Source organism: Eumetopias jubatus, unplaced genomic scaffold, assembly GCF_037043125.1.
Source record: "Eumetopias jubatus isolate StellerSeaLion01/CBP00866 unplaced genomic scaffold, mEumJub1_p1.0 scaffold_2, whole genome shotgun sequence".
Classification (NCBI taxonomy): domain Eukaryota; kingdom Metazoa; phylum Chordata; class Mammalia; order Carnivora; family Otariidae; genus Eumetopias; species Eumetopias jubatus.
Genome location: NW_028274808.1, coordinates 198391221 through 198405781, shown reverse-complemented (window position 1 = coordinate 198405781; position 14561 = coordinate 198391221). Strand labels below are relative to the sequence as shown.

The 14561-nt window shown below is 60.8% G+C and overlaps 1 protein-coding gene across 1 annotated transcript; it reads right to left on the bottom strand.

The window, feature by feature from the left end:
- Positions 1–595: 595 nt before the first annotated feature.
- On the bottom strand, positions 596–14284 carry TADA2B (transcriptional adaptor 2B). Its single transcript, XM_028087596.2, has 2 exons — positions 13970–14284; positions 596–2952 (listed from the first exon to the last, which is right to left on the bottom strand). The coding sequence occupies exons 1-2, from the start codon at positions 14237–14239 to the stop codon at positions 1960–1962; spliced, it is 1263 nt and encodes a 420-aa protein (XP_027943397.1). The 5' UTR covers positions 14240–14284; the 3' UTR covers positions 596–1959.
- Positions 14285–14561: the final 277 nt, after the last annotated feature.

The following is a 14561-nucleotide window of genomic DNA, read 5'->3' as shown; positions in this document are numbered from 1 at the left end:
CCTCCCCAAACCAGGAACCTGACACACGGACCGAGTGAAGGCCAAAGGCGGGAAGAGCTGCTGCCTGTGCTCGGGAGGCCCAGACAGAGGGACGGTGACAAGGTTTCCGAGCATCCCGGGCGGGGCAGGGCCTGAGGGTCTGCAGTTCTAGTTGGTTCCCAGGGCAGAGAAGCCACTGGTCCAGGAAACGCAGGTGAGAGGCACCATCCCCATCACCACTCAGTCACCGCAGTGAGCCTCCAGGGGCCACAACGTGTGGAGGGGGCCCCGTGAGTACCACCCCTGCTCGCTGTTTCTTCCTAGGGCCACAGAAGTCCCGGGCTTGGCTAACAGGGAGCACTACCTGCCGCCACACGACGTACTTTACAACTAAAGCCACGTACAATATATTTGAAATGTTTTATTTAATGCTGAAAAATTTACCCTGGGGGACAGAAGAATGTAAAAAGAAAGGAAAAGGCACCGTAATTAAGTCCTTGGAAATGATGAGGGTCTTTTTTTCTTTCGTCTTTCTAATAACTTCACTTTAATGTAACTTCAAGCCCCAACCTTCTGGGAGGTAAACAGTCTCTTGGTAGCTATGGGGGGGGGGGGGGGGGGGCCGGAGAGGCAGGATGAGCTCCAGGAAGAATGGAGTGCTGGGCTCTGCAGTCACCCCGGCTCTAAAGCAGGGCCTTAGGAGAACCAACCCTGAGCAGCAGGAAGACAGATGGGTGACTCACTTTCCAGGAGGAAGGTACCGTGTCCATCCACGGAAGCAGGGCCCCTGCAGAGACAGCAGGGCTGGGCAGAAGCTGAACGGTCCGAGACCGGGACCCAGAGAAGCCACGCAGGGCCTCGCCCCGAAGGCTCCCTCCCGCGCTGCCAGAGCCTGCTGTGCGAGCAGCCCAGGCCAGGCCGGCTGGTCCGCAAAGCGCTGGACACCACCTGAAGTGAGATGCTTAGCCAGGCCAGCACGGTCAAGGTCAGGGTTGCAGTGGGAAAGGTCATCGCAACCGCCATGAGAATCCTGGAGGAAGCGGACTCCAGAACTCAGAGCCAGAGCCAGAACTCCAATTTCTAAAACGAGTTCTTCCAAGTCAGGGGGGTGCTTACTACTGCTGCAAGTCCTAAGGGCAGCAAGCAGCAGCCCCTGGAAGACTGGCTCAGAGTTCTGGCGCCCCTGCTAGTCCTGCCGGCGGCCCCGGAGCGCGCACCCCCCCCCCACACACACACACAGCAGGGAGCCTGCCCGAGGGGAGCCCGCAGGCTCCGCCCCCAGCAAATGAGGCAAGGGGTGGTTTCCGGGCTCGGGATCCGCAGGCTCCAACTGCCCGCGGCCAGGAGTCGAGGGGAAGCCCGCCCGGACACTGTGTTCCACGCGACTCTTCCTCTAAAGCTCCCGAGGAAGCAGCCCGCCGTTCTCCAGGCTCGCCGCCCACCTGCCCCGCCCCGGCCCCCACCTAAAGTGCCACGTGCTGGGGCTGTGCTGGGGTGTCCGTGGGGGTGGCAGTGGGCCCCCCCAAGGGCGTCCCCGGCGGCCAGCCAGAGGTCACGTCACAGGGTCAAGCTGGTGGCTGGCGGGCCCAGCAGAAAGCTGCTCCTTTTACCCACAGCCCAAGAGTTGCGTACCAAAGGGAAGACACAAAAGGAAATGACCCAATCTCATAATATTCCCCAAACCGAACAGTGAAGGCAAATCGTCATCTTCAGGTATGACTTGAGGACTAAGTTAAAATATACATATATCGGCTGCCCCCATGATCCGACATAAAATCGTTACTATTGCTGCTTTTTCAGAGGACCACGAAAAGAATTTATAGCCTAAAAGAAAGGAACTCAATCTGTTTAAAAAAGAGCAACAACCCGGGGGGGGGGGGGGGGCGGGGCGAGCGTCTCCTCCCGCTCCCTCACCCCGAGTCCTAGGGGCTCACTGCCCGGCGCCCCGAGCTCGGCGCCCGCCCGCAAAGCGGCGCGCGTTCAGGCCGCGTCCCTGGATATCCACCCGCTCTCCGTGAGGAAATTTAAAATCCTTTTCTTTAGGACTTTGTCCAAGTAACTAGGAAGGCGACTTTTGGAGGGGATCCCCTGCCGCTTCTGCAGGTGGTCCTTGATGATGATGGTCTTCACGGTCACGTAGCGCGCGGGGCTCAGGTTCAAGGAGCTGCAGAGCACCTTCTCGCGGTCCGACAGCAGCTCGAAGCCCGGCAGGTGCTCGATGGCCGCGAACTCGCCGTCCTTGGCGTCCTCCTTGCCGCGCTTGGCCCCCGCCGCGCCCTTGTTCTCCTTCCTCTTCTCGCGCTTGTGGCGCGCCGCCTCGTACTCGGCCGACTCCTCGAGCTTCGTGATGCCGTTGCGCCGGTACCGCTGCAGCTCGCGGATCTTGGCCCGCAGCATCTTCTCCTTGTGCATGCCCTCGAACAGGTCGTCGAACTCCTTGCACGACATGAACTGGTAGAGCGGCCGCAGCTTCAGCCGCAGCTCCTTCTCCTCCTTGGTGACCTTGCGCTTGGCCGGCCGCTCCTTGTCCTTCTTGTCCTTGCCCAGGAAGGCGGGCACCAGGTTGTAGTCGCGCGCGATGTTCTTGCGCCGCTGCCTCTCCCTGAGCTTGCGCACGTACATGTCCACGTGCGCGCGCTTCAGCTCGATCTCCACGTCCTCGTCGTCGTAGTTGACCGAGAGCCCGCTGATGAGCGTCTCGGCGTCCTGGTCGTACTCGATCTCATAGTCGTCACGCAGCGGCATGTAGCCCAGCTGCTGCTGCTCGGCCACCGAGATGTCTAGGGGAGGCAAGGGGGTGGTGAGGCTGGGGGACAGGGGCCCTCCGCCGGGGCACGTGTGGTCGGTCACCCGGTTGGGGATGGTGTCGGGGATGCAGGCTCTCCCCAGGTTTCCGTGGATGTACATGCTTACGTAATGCTCCATCACCTCCTGCGGCGTGCGGGAAGCTCCGACGTGAGCGGCCATGTCTTCCTACAACGACAGGGGTCACAGGTTACTCCGAGAGTCAGCCTCACGCCCGGGGGCGCGCGCACGCTGCCCACTTCCACCAAGGTCCGCCGGGACCGCTTCCAGTCCCCGGCATCTCTCCCCCCCACCCCCCCCACCCCCGCCCCGGCAAAGGGCACTGGATGGCGCGTCCTTCGGAGCTGGGCTCACCCGGCGGCTGTGGACACTAGACGGGACCGGCGGGGACGATCCGGGGAGGTGCCGCCTGCCCCACCGCAAACCCTGCACTGCGGGGGTGGGGGGAGGGGGGGCGGGGCCACGGAGCACCCCTGCTGCCCCGCCTCTTCCCAGGGCCACCAGGGCTCCCCCCCCTCGGCTCCCGACACAGGAGGGACCCTGTCGTAGCGCGCTGCCTTGCCTCCAGGAACCGAAAGGGACACGGCCCCTGGGGGCATAGGGGATAGGCGGCAGCCTGTCCCCTTCCTAGGTGGTGGGACAGAGGACCAGGCATGCCTTTTAAAGCAGTGGGGGCCGTCACCGATGACAGCCTCCATAGTCAGGTAGCTAAAGTCTGCCGCGGGCTGCGAGCGCGCACTCCTACAGAAGGTGACCCATGAACACGAGGGTTATTAACGAGAGGAAATTGTACAACTCCCCCAATCTTTTCCTTCTGCCAAGAGGCCTCTTCCTCAGTCAACCGCTAAAGCCACTTCACAAAGTAGCTGCCCAAAATGCGCACTCATTCACCAGCAGCCACTCAGCCCCCTGCCTCCAGCCCCCACGCCCTGCACTCGGCTCTCCTGGCCGCCAGGGCGCCACGCCAGCCACTCTGCGCCCTCGCCTGCTCACCCCCCAAGATCAGCTTGGTCTCTGCACCCCCAAAGGCCAAACTGGATTCCAAAAAACCAGCCAATCCCCTGCGGCCGAGGACTGAGGACACACAGGGCACCAAGGGAGGGAAGCGCTCCCGGGGGCCTGGCCTCAGGCACTCCTCCCCAGGGTACTGAGCGCTGAGGGCGGGGCTCCAAGGCGGGCGGGCGGGCACCAGGCCAATGCTGGGGCCTAACGGGGGAGGACCCTTCCTGAGAACCAAAAGATTAGAGCAAACACCAGATTCCCAGATTCTGGTCTTATGGGGAAGAACTGCGTACGTGATTAACTTCTTTAAACCATTACCATTTGCATCAAATCTGTTCGTTATATTTTCCCAGGGAGCATTTGCCTCACCCTACCCAAAAAGAAACCCCAAAAAACACACCACGCTACAACCATCCCCAGCATCTACGGCCACTGTGTGACCCAAGCTGGTCACTTCCCATCTCTGGGCCTCGGGTTCTTACCAGTAAGGAGAGAGGAGTAAGGAGACAGCCCTACTACGCACCCCACACTTACGGCGCACGCTATGGACAGAGAATGCACAGAGGCTTCATGCACACATGAGGGGCCCGGCTCAGGTCCCACTCAGAGGGGCGAGCAAGCCACGGGGCATTCTGCCACCCTGATGAGCTACACTGGAAATGCCATCCCTGACACCTGTCCATTCAGGAGGAAAGGACATCCTCATGAGGGTGTCCAGAGAGCGGAAAGGCCCACATGCGCCCGGTCTGAGCTTCCAGGGCCCAGCCACGCGGTCAGAAGTACGGCCAAGCCCGGCCCAGGGGCTTTCTCCACCCCTCACCGCAGCTTCTGTGCGAGCCTGCAGCCATACAAATTTCAGAGTCAAGGGTCCAGGGAGCCTGCTGGGTGAGGGATCTGAGGTGCCCCCTCACCAGAGGCTTGGGGGGGCTGGGCTGCACATCCAGGCTTGCCTGGTTAGGAAGTCGGGCCCCAGGCCCGCCCCCCTCCCCCCGGCCCTGGCCCAGTGAGAAAACGTGCAGAGCGGGCTGCCCAGCGAGTGTGCAGAAGCACCAGGTGCCCCCCCAACAAAAGTCCGCTGACCCTGAACCTCAGCCACCTGCCTTTCAAAAATGACTGGATGCTCGGAGCACCACATTCGGAGAAAACTGAAATCCTGAAAAACAGAAGGATTCTGAGAAGTGAAGTCAAGTCGGTATCTGACCAAACCAAGGTGTGTTATCGGTCGGAGGTTCTTGCCATCAACTTTGACAGTGTGGGAGCGAGCGCAGGGGACGGAAACCGCCGGTGGCCTCAGCACCGTGGGCCAGAGCAGGGGCGCCTGGGACCGCCCGTCCCCAGCAAGTGTTCCCTCTCCCAGGTCAGGGAGAAGGGCGAGTGCACGCCGCTGCTGCTGTGCAAAGGGCTGGAAGGCGGGCGCTGTCTGCTTGGGCTACATCAGGACACAAGGGCCCAGCCAGGGCGGCCGCACTGAGCGGGAAGGGGCCACTCCACCGGACACCCGCTTACGGCCTGTCCTCATCCTCAAGGATGCTGTGTCCGGTTCTAAGTCATAAGGAGAAATCCCCCGACGGGAGGAAGTGTCGGAAGAGCGGCCCTGTCCCACGCTGCTCCCGGCGGCAGGCCCGGCACCAGGCGCTTCGGCACCAGAGCACGGCAACGTTCCACAAAATTCCAGCCAGCAGCCCTCCAGCGTGTCAGTCGCGAGACAAAGAAAGAAGCGTGACTGGAAGAGACATGTCAGCGACATCACTGGGGTTTCCTGGGTGGGACCCCAGGCCCAGTCTGTGCACGAGGGTAGGGCTCTGCATCCATGTCAGCATCCTGCTTTCTGGAACCACACCGTACCTCTGGAAGACGCTAACACTTCGGGAGGTTTATGGGATGAACACATACGGGAACTGTGCATACTATTTTTTCACTTCTTTGGGTAAACTGAAAACCAAAGTTATTTTTAAAAAATAAATTCTCTTTTTTTAGAGAGGGAGGGAGAGTGCGGTGGGGGAGGGGCAGAGGGGGGTGGAGAGAGAGAAACAGACAGAGAGAGAATCTCAAGCCAACTCCACGCTGAGCGTAGAGCCTGACATGGGGCTCGATCTCACAACCCTGAGACCGTTGACAACCTGAGCCGAAATCAAGAGCTGGACACTTCACGGACTGAGCCCAGCCAGGCGCCCCTAAAAAGCAACGTTAAATTCTACCTCATAATTCTCTATTTAAAGGTCTAAGACTGACATCCAAATATTAGACAAGAAAACACAAAGTACTCAAGAGAGGACGCTGCTGTCCCGTGGAAAAGCTCCCTGGCCATGGCGGGTGCAGTGTGGCTCTACGGTCACAGGCAGGCGACGAGGGCAATGTCCTGCTCCACAAACATCCACCCTTCCAGGGCCACACGGATGCAGGCTGACCGGTGACGGTGGCCAGGCCCCCGAGGCGACTCCACCACCACGCGCCCGCAGCCTGGGCCCCCCGCCCGGCCGGGGAGCAGGCCAGCCAGCCGTGTGCTGGCACTTCGGTTGCCCAGACCCTCTTCACATAAAGAGGCAGACTCTGGCTCTCGCATGGACCCAGGTTATGAGTATTTATGAAGCCATGAATCAAATCAGAGTGGCTAGCGCCTCGTCACCGGGAGCCCAGGAATCTCTGTCATCAATCCACCTCACCCACTGCCCGACGACAGCTGCAAGGCCACGGCCAGGAGAGACACTGGCCAGCAGCTGCCGCTGAAGGAGACTCGCCCCCAGCCCACTGTGTTCGTCTCAGGACCGTTGAGAAAGGCCCAGGAAAACACCAAAACCCTAGTTTCTCAAAGACTCGGGAAGAGACGAAGATCACAATGGTCTCAACGAGAGCGATGACACAGCTCTGGTTCTAACAAGAATCCACAGAGGAATGACAGGGAGGAACATTCTTTAAAAGATGATTAAAAATAGCAAGAGCTGCAGAACGCCACCACATGCCCGCATCCTGCCCACACTCCGTCTTCTCCCATCTGCACGCGTCGGCAGTCACGCGAGACTGGCCTGCCTCCCGCAAGGGGCCCGAGTGTCCCGTCACCGCCCCGGAGTCACATATGACAGCAGCAGAGCACGTGTTCAAGGTCAAAGTTTCTGCTTAATCTAGATGATGGACGGACGGACGGACGGACACACGCATGGATGGGCAGGCAGAAGGGTGGGCAGGCAGAAGCAACAAAAGTGGGTTTGGGGGGACAGATGTGGAGAGACAGGGACAACTCAGGGGCCACTACAACGACGCAAGGACCACAGCCGTACCCTGCGGCCGGTTTTCCCCGACACACGGCGGCGCTCGGGTGAGTAGCCCACGGTCCGCGGAGACAGAATCCCAGGTTCTGTTCCTTTAGCCTCACTAAAAAAGAAAAGACACCCGCCCCTGGAAACAGATGAGGATAGGTACGCTGCTTCCTTAGAGTCCTCAGAGAAATGAAGGAAAACACGCCTCTAGGACACCGAACAGGCTGTCAAGTCTACTGTCCAAGGTCACTAGACTCCCACCAGGACGCTGGCTCTCCGGGACAGGAAGGGAGCATCCCAGTGAGTCAGGACTCCACGGCCTTTTCTGGCTGGTCTGGTCTCCTTCCGGCCTCTTCACGGCCCCCCTGGAGCGGCCTCCAGCAGCTGAGCAAGGACGGGAAGGGGAGGGCAGTGCACAGAAATCACCGGCCGGCTCCCCCCTTGGTGCCATGGCCTGCGTGCACCCGCAGCCGCACCCCCATCCCCTCTGGAGCCTGTGGCAGCCCCCCGGGGCTGGGTGCAGGCCCCCCACACCTATGTCATCCCCTCTGGAGCCTGTGGTAGCCCCCCGACCCTGGGAGGGGTGCAGGTTCTGGCTCAACCACCCATGGCCTGGGATTCTTATCCTCTCACCTTCTGCTTCTGGGCCTGTAATCCCTCCCCTTCCAGGGCTTCATCGGGAGGAAATAAAACTCATCACAGTGACAGGTATGTGCTTCTGCGTGTAGCATCTGGCTTGGTCCCCCAGCAGCCCCACGGGCCCCGCCCCGCTGCTCAGATGAGCGGTGAAACCTCAGGTGACGCTCCCCCCCCGGGGCTTCTGTAGCAGACAGTGTCGCTCCGGAGCACTCGCCCTGTCACCACCGTGGGGGCCTCTCGCGGGGCGGTGACACAGTGCACACCGCAGGGAGACCTCTGCAATCAAATGCTTCCTGGTCCTTTAGAAAGGCAGAGCAAGGGCGCCTGGGTGGCTCAGTTGGTTAAGCGACCGCCTTCGGCTCAGGTCATGATCCCGGAGTCCTGGGATCGAGTCCCGCATCGGGCTCCCAGCTCAGTGGGGAGCCTCCGTCTCCCTCTGACTCTCTCCCCTCTCATGCTGTTTCTCTCTCGCTGGCTCTCTTAATAAATAAATAAATAAAATCTTTAAAAAAAAAAAAAAGAAAGAAAGAAAGAAAAGAAAGGCAGAGCAAGGCCAGACCACGGCCCGCACGCTCCTAGAACAACCACGCCTGTGGCTCGGCCACCCCACCTCTAACCTCTGGGGCACATGGCTGGGGCACTGTGCTGGCCGTCTCCTCCCCTCTCCTCCGGAGCAGAGTGACAGTCTCCATGTACAAACCAGCTCCTTCCCCAGAGCTTCCCAGAGAGCACTGAGTGCCACCTCGGCTCCTCCCCCAGCAGCAGCACCCTCTCCTCCTCCCCAGGGCTTGGGAGCCAGACTCGGAGGTGGAGCTTCCTTCTTCAAGGCAAGAAGCTTCCAGGGGACAGAGGCAGCCAGAAGGCCCAGCATGCAAACCTGCGGCGGCGCCCCGGGGGAGCAGGTTCTGCGGGCAGAGCCACCCTGGCAGCAGAGACCCCAGGAGCAGCAGGGGACAAGGGGGCAGCCCCAGCCCCAAGCCAGCAGCAGGGAGCAAAGGCCTGCACGGGGCCAGGGAAGAATGAAGAGCTGAGCCATGGGCTTTGACCAAAGGACAAGGAGGGACCGCTCAGGCCTAGAGGAAAGAGGAGGGATGAGCCTGTGCGGCGGGATGCCCGCCTGTCCCTCCTGAGCTGGGGACACGCACCCACAGGGCCCAGTGTCGCCTGACCAGTCGCAAGCCCGGCACCTGGGCCTCCTCTCCCAGCTGACCCCGCGCGGCTTCAGATGTGGTTCGGGCCTGCCCGCCCCGGCCTCGTTCGGTCATCCTCACAGGCGACAGAAGGGCCGCCTGCCTCGCGGGGGCTGGAAGGAACGGGCACCCGCTGGTCTGGGGTGAACCCTGCCCCCTCCCCGCCGCCCCGTGCGGCCCCTGGCCCACGGCTTGAGCCTCTGCCACAGACACACTGGTGGGCGCTACCTCCGCCCACATCAGAGGCCAAGGACCAACAGCGGCTTGTCATCTGTCCTTACAGGTCACCAGCCATTTAGGACCCTATTTCCCTTGGCCACTGCTCCTGTTCATGGGATTTGTTCACACGCAAAGTTCTGCAAGGCTCAGTCGCAGGTTCCCTGTCCTCCCTCAACTCCACAGAACTCACCAGCTCACACAGCTGTGACTGACCCTCAAGGGCACGGAGCCACTCAGGTCGGAAAAACCTGACAGCGTGCTTCACCGAGTGCGGGACAGAAGGACGCACCTCAAAACAGTAACCAGGTGACCCTGGCCCGCCACCTCCAGGTACTGATCTGAAAGGATGACAAGCGCGGACTCAGGTGTTTGCACACCTATGTTCACTGTGGCGGACCCCCAACAGCCAAAACTGGGAGCGGCCCAGGCGCCCGTGGCGGCCAGCCGGACGGTGGTCAGCCTTAAACTAGCAGGACACTGTGAGCCGCTACGTGAATGAACCTGGAGGGCGTTAAGCTGAGTGAAATGAACTAGTCACAAAAGGACAAAAAGTGTAGCATTTCTCTATATGAGGTCCCAAGAGTAGTCACATTCAGAGATGGAAAGCAGGACGGTGGGTGCCCAGGGCTGGGGACGGGGGTAAGTGGGGAGATACTGTGTAACAGGCAGTTTCTGTCTGCGATGATGAGAAAGTTCTGGAGATGGACGGTGGTGATGCGGCCCAACACTGTGAACATAATTAAGGTCACTGAACTGGACACTTTAAAACGGCTAAAACGGAGGCGCCTGGCTAGCTCAGTCGGCAGGGCATGTGACTCTTGATCTCGGGGTCATGAATACAGCCCCACGGTGGGCATAGAGCTCACTTAAAAAAATGGTTAAAATGATAAATGTTATGTATATTTTACTACAATAAAAAGTGGCATGCCTTACTCTGCATCGATGGTCTGAAAGTAGGGTCCCTGGACCAGCCTCACCAGCAACACCCGAGAAGTTGTTAGAAATGCAAATTCCCATGTGGATCCCAGACCAGATCTACTGATGCAGAGCCAGGAGGGGGCACTGGGCACGATCTGTGTTTTAACAAGCCCGCCAGGGTGTTCTGAAACCACTGCCCTGCAGAACCCTATTACTTCTAGCTGCTTTCTCCACCCAGGCTCCTCCCTCCCTCCCCCTCCCCACCCTCATCGGCAATTAAGAACCCATTGTCAGGATGCCCAAGGAATGGGCTTACCCGTTCCCACCAACACCCTTCCGTGAGAAGTGAACGTTCCCATGGTTCCCCAACATGGGCACCCGTGGGCCGCACCAGAGCTCTATCAATACCTATTCCCAGGCCTCACCCATACAGATGCCAGTTCAGGACATCTGGATATAGCCCCTGGGATGCCTGGACTCCACAGAATCCAGGATTCTGCCCGCACTCAGTGAGGTTCTGGGCATGGAGTCAGAGGACCTGGGTCAACTTCCGGCTCTGCCACGTTCCTTCACCAACCACAGCGGTTTCCAGCACGATCTGTGTCTTCTAACTCTGAACACAAGTAGCACCCACCACAAAACCGGCTGCTTCGTGGCTCTGGATACCCCTGGTGACGTAACTCCGGGTCACCTGCCCACCCTTCCCTGCTGCTGCATTCCCAGGCATCTCCCCACCTGACCTCAAAGGCAGGGGGCCTGGTGTCAGAGCCGAGATACACAACTCGCCCCCAAACCCTCCCGGCCTCACAGCGAGCATCCCTCAGCCATGCCCAGCCCCGTGGGTCCCGGTGCCTCAGCCCCAGGACGAAAGGGAGCAACGGCGCCAGACTTCAGCAGCGGCCTCTTCCCCAGGATCTGCTGAAATCGCCCCACCCCCATGAATCCCACACAAAGCAGTGCCACCCGGAGGTGACAGATCATGCGTGCCATCTGAAAAGTGAGGGCGACCGGGCTCACCTTCGTCTACACAGCTGCCGCTGCTGATTCGTGTGCTGCCTCTCTCCACACCGCACCCCAGCCTGCGAAACCTAGCTCCCGCCCTCCCCTGGTCATCTCCCCACTTCCAGTCCCAGGCACGGACCGACCTCCCCCTGAACCAGGTCAAGACTCTGTCCCTCTGAAAAGCCCTTCCAGGCCAGCCACACCTTTAGCTGCAGCAGTAAGCTCCCAGCCTCTGACCCGCAGTACTTAATGCTCTTACACCCAGGGGTTAAGGCCGAGACTTTGGAATCAGACGGGCCTGCATCTGAGCCCTGGCCGTACCATGAGAAAAGCCAAGGCATCCCGGACAAGCATTTTAAATTCTCCGAGTCGCTGCTCTGCAGCTGTAAACTACAAACCCAGCCCCAGAGCTGTGGTGAAGAGCACGAGACGAGGTGTGCGTGAAGGAGCCCCACTCAGAACTGGCACAGGCTGCACAGGGCACGCGTGGGGCAGATCGCTTCCGTGCACGCAGCTGGGCATCTGCTCAGAAGGGAACCGCACGTCTCGGAGCTGCAGAGAGCCTCGGGGGAAGCACGGTGAAGTCTAGTGGGCAGAGCAGGTAGCCCTAGAGCGCACAGTTGGAGAGATGCCAGCGGCCCGCAGCCTGGCAGCGCTCCAGGTGTGGTTAGCATGCAGAATCTCTGCCTCCCCCCAGGACCCCCCATGGGTTCAGCAGGGAGAGGACCCTCAGCACCCAGGCCCAAGCCCCTCCTCCTCCGGCTTTGTCTCCTCTAACAGCTGAGATTGCTGGCTGCTTGGAGAGGAACCTGCAGGTTAACAAGCGCCCCAGGTGATTCCTAGGCACACTCCAGTTCCAAAAGCACTGCTTTAGGTCAGGAGGCCCCCTTCCTGCCCCATGCTTCCTGCGATACACTCTAAGTGGCCTAGTCCTCGTGTGTCTCCCCCAGTGCTGTGGAGTGGAGACCAGTGAGCAGTGCAGCTGGGAGCAGACTCTGACGTCAAACTACTCAGTTTAAAGCCGGCTGCACAGGGCGGCTGGGAAGAGGTCCCAGGAAACAAACTGCCCACCACAGTGCCTGGCACTCGGCAAAGCTCCGGGTCCACCTCAGCTATTTTTAGCAACGGCTGTGGAGATAAGCACTCTGAGAATGGGGGGCGGGAGGCTCTTGGAGGCACTGGTATGGAAGCCGAAAGACCAGTCACGAGCCATGATCTGGAGGAAGAGCACTCCAATCTGTAGAAATAAAAAATGATCAGCAGGGTAGCAGCTGAGATCCCTGTGGGCCATGAAATGTAATCTAAGTAGGCCTGGAAGCCACACTGAAGGCTGACGGGAGGCGGAATGTCTTCAAAGATCACTCTGATTACGGCGCACGGAATGGGCCGGAGGGCACAAGAGTGAAGCAGAAAGACCAGCTGGGAGGCCCCAGAGGTGGTCAAGGCAACAGATAAACACCAGCCTGGACTAAGGCTGTGACCAGTGGTTAGATTCTGAAAATATGCTGGAGATGGAGCTGCTGCTGGACTGGGCCTGCAAGAAGGACCTGAGGATGGATGCCTCTTGAGTGTGCGGTCCAAGTACACTCAGTGAGGTGGTAGGAGAGCTGGGTCACGGAGGGTCAAGATGTCCGTGAGATAAGCAGCGAGGAGGCCCCCCCGCGGCTCACCGAAGGCTGGCACTTAGGGAAGGGGTCCTGGCTCAGGCTCAAACGGTTACCACACTTTAAGCCCCTGAAGACAAAGACGAGGCCTTTCTCCCCTGCAGAGTCCTTCAGCATTGTACAACGCGCACGGTGCAGAGGCTCGACGCACATCGATGCACTTCAAGACAAAATGAGGTTTTCAGAGGATGGTGATCACCATGTTGGCGCTTAGGTGAGAATCTGTGCAGCAGTGTGTCTCTAAGGGAGTAAGGATTCCCCGGGATGCAGCATGGGTGTTAGTCCCTGAGGACTGGCTCATTTTATGGGAAGGAAAGCAGGCCAGGTTTGGGAATAAGGGGAGAAGCCCAGGAGGAGGGGTGCACTGCTGGAGAAATGGCAGCAGGATGAAATGCTGGCTCAGGGAAGTAGGAGGACCTCATGTAGAGGGTCTGGAGAGATGAGGGAGCTGGGGTCATGCCCACTGCTCCCTGCTTCTCATGATGCCTGCAGGTGGACACAAGCTCTTGGCAGAGATGGCCCAGAATCCAGCCAGAGATCTTCCCTTTCTAACACCGATGAAAGCCTCCTGTTCCCGAGCGTAAAGAGAGCTCCCCAGAGACTGTCCAGAGAAGAGCACCCACTCTCCCCCGAGCGGCCCAGCACACTATCCCGCTAACCTAAAGGAGCCCGCTCTCACCTTCTCCACTCAGCTCAGTCTCTGCACAACCCTTCTGATGAGAGCAAAAGCCCAGGACAAACGCCTCCGGGTCTGTGCTCCTTTGTTCACTACTTACCGAGCACTCCTCACACGACGTCCTGGGCCTTGCGGGCACCCCAGGATAAACAAGTCCCTGCCAGGGGACCCCAGGGCACACGCCCTGACAAGGGCGCAGAGCCAACCCGGCCGCGTACAAAGCAAGTGCACGGAGAAGGGAGAGCAGCCGCAGGGCGTGTGTGAAGCCTGCCTGGCCTTCACCACCACTGTGCTTCTGGCAGAACCAAGTCCTTCCTCAGGGCGCCTACTGCTCTGTCAAGTCTGCGGACCTGTCTCCGTGCAGCAACGCGACTCGGGTCCGGCGCGGTCTGGCCCAAAGCGCCCTCACTCTGCAAACACCCGTGCAACTGCTCCCAGGGTCGGGAATAGGGCCCTGTGGTCGCCAAGCCATAGCCCAAACCCCCACCTTGCTACTTCCTGGCTGTGTGCCCTTGGGCATGTCGCTCCACCTCTCTGAGCCTAACCGGCGCGCCGACCGCGCCCGCCTCCCAGCCGGCGCGGGCACGGAACGAGCAGGTGCGCGTCGTGCCGGCCGCTCACCCAGTTTCCGAAGCCGAACTGCTCGATGGCATCCAGCAGCAGCTGCTCCTCGCGGCTGGTCCAGCCGCCCTCTGCCTCGGGCCCCCACAGCGTGAAGCGCCCGCCGTCCACCAGCTGGTAGCCGTGGTAGCGGCGGTGGTGGCCGATCTCGGCGCCGGCCGAGAAGCACTCGGGGCACAGCTCGATGTCCTGGCACTCGGTGCAGCGGAAGCGCAGCGGGCTCACCTCGGCCAGGCAGTACACGCAGTACTTCTTACCGAGCTCCGCCATCTTCCCCCGCCCGCCGCCCGCGCCCGCCGCCGTCAGCGCGCCGCCGCCCGCGCCGGCCGCCGCGCTCGAGCAACCGCCGCCCGCGCCCGCCGCCACCGCGCCGCCCCGCCCAGGCGCCGCCGGAGCCGGCCAGCCGGGCCGCGTCCCGCCTCAGCACGCAGGCGCCCTCGGGCCCGGCCCGGCCGCCGCCGCCGCCGCCGCTGCCGCCGCCGCCGCCGCCGCCGCAGCCGGCCGCACCGCGCAGGCGCTCCGCGCGCGCCACCTCGCGGGCACCCGGCCCGCCGCGCTGCGCCTGCGCGCCCCCGGCGCCGGCCGCCCGCCC

Coding starts and splice junctions, on each gene's coding strand:
- TADA2B (XM_028087596.2), bottom strand. CDS start 14,239: ATGGCGGAGCTCGGTAAGAAGTACTGCGTGTACTGCCTGGCCGAGGTG. Junction 2,953..13,969: donor AGTTCGGCTTCGGAAACTGG/GTGAGCGGCCGG, acceptor CTGTCGTTGTAG/GAAGACATGGCCGCTCACGT.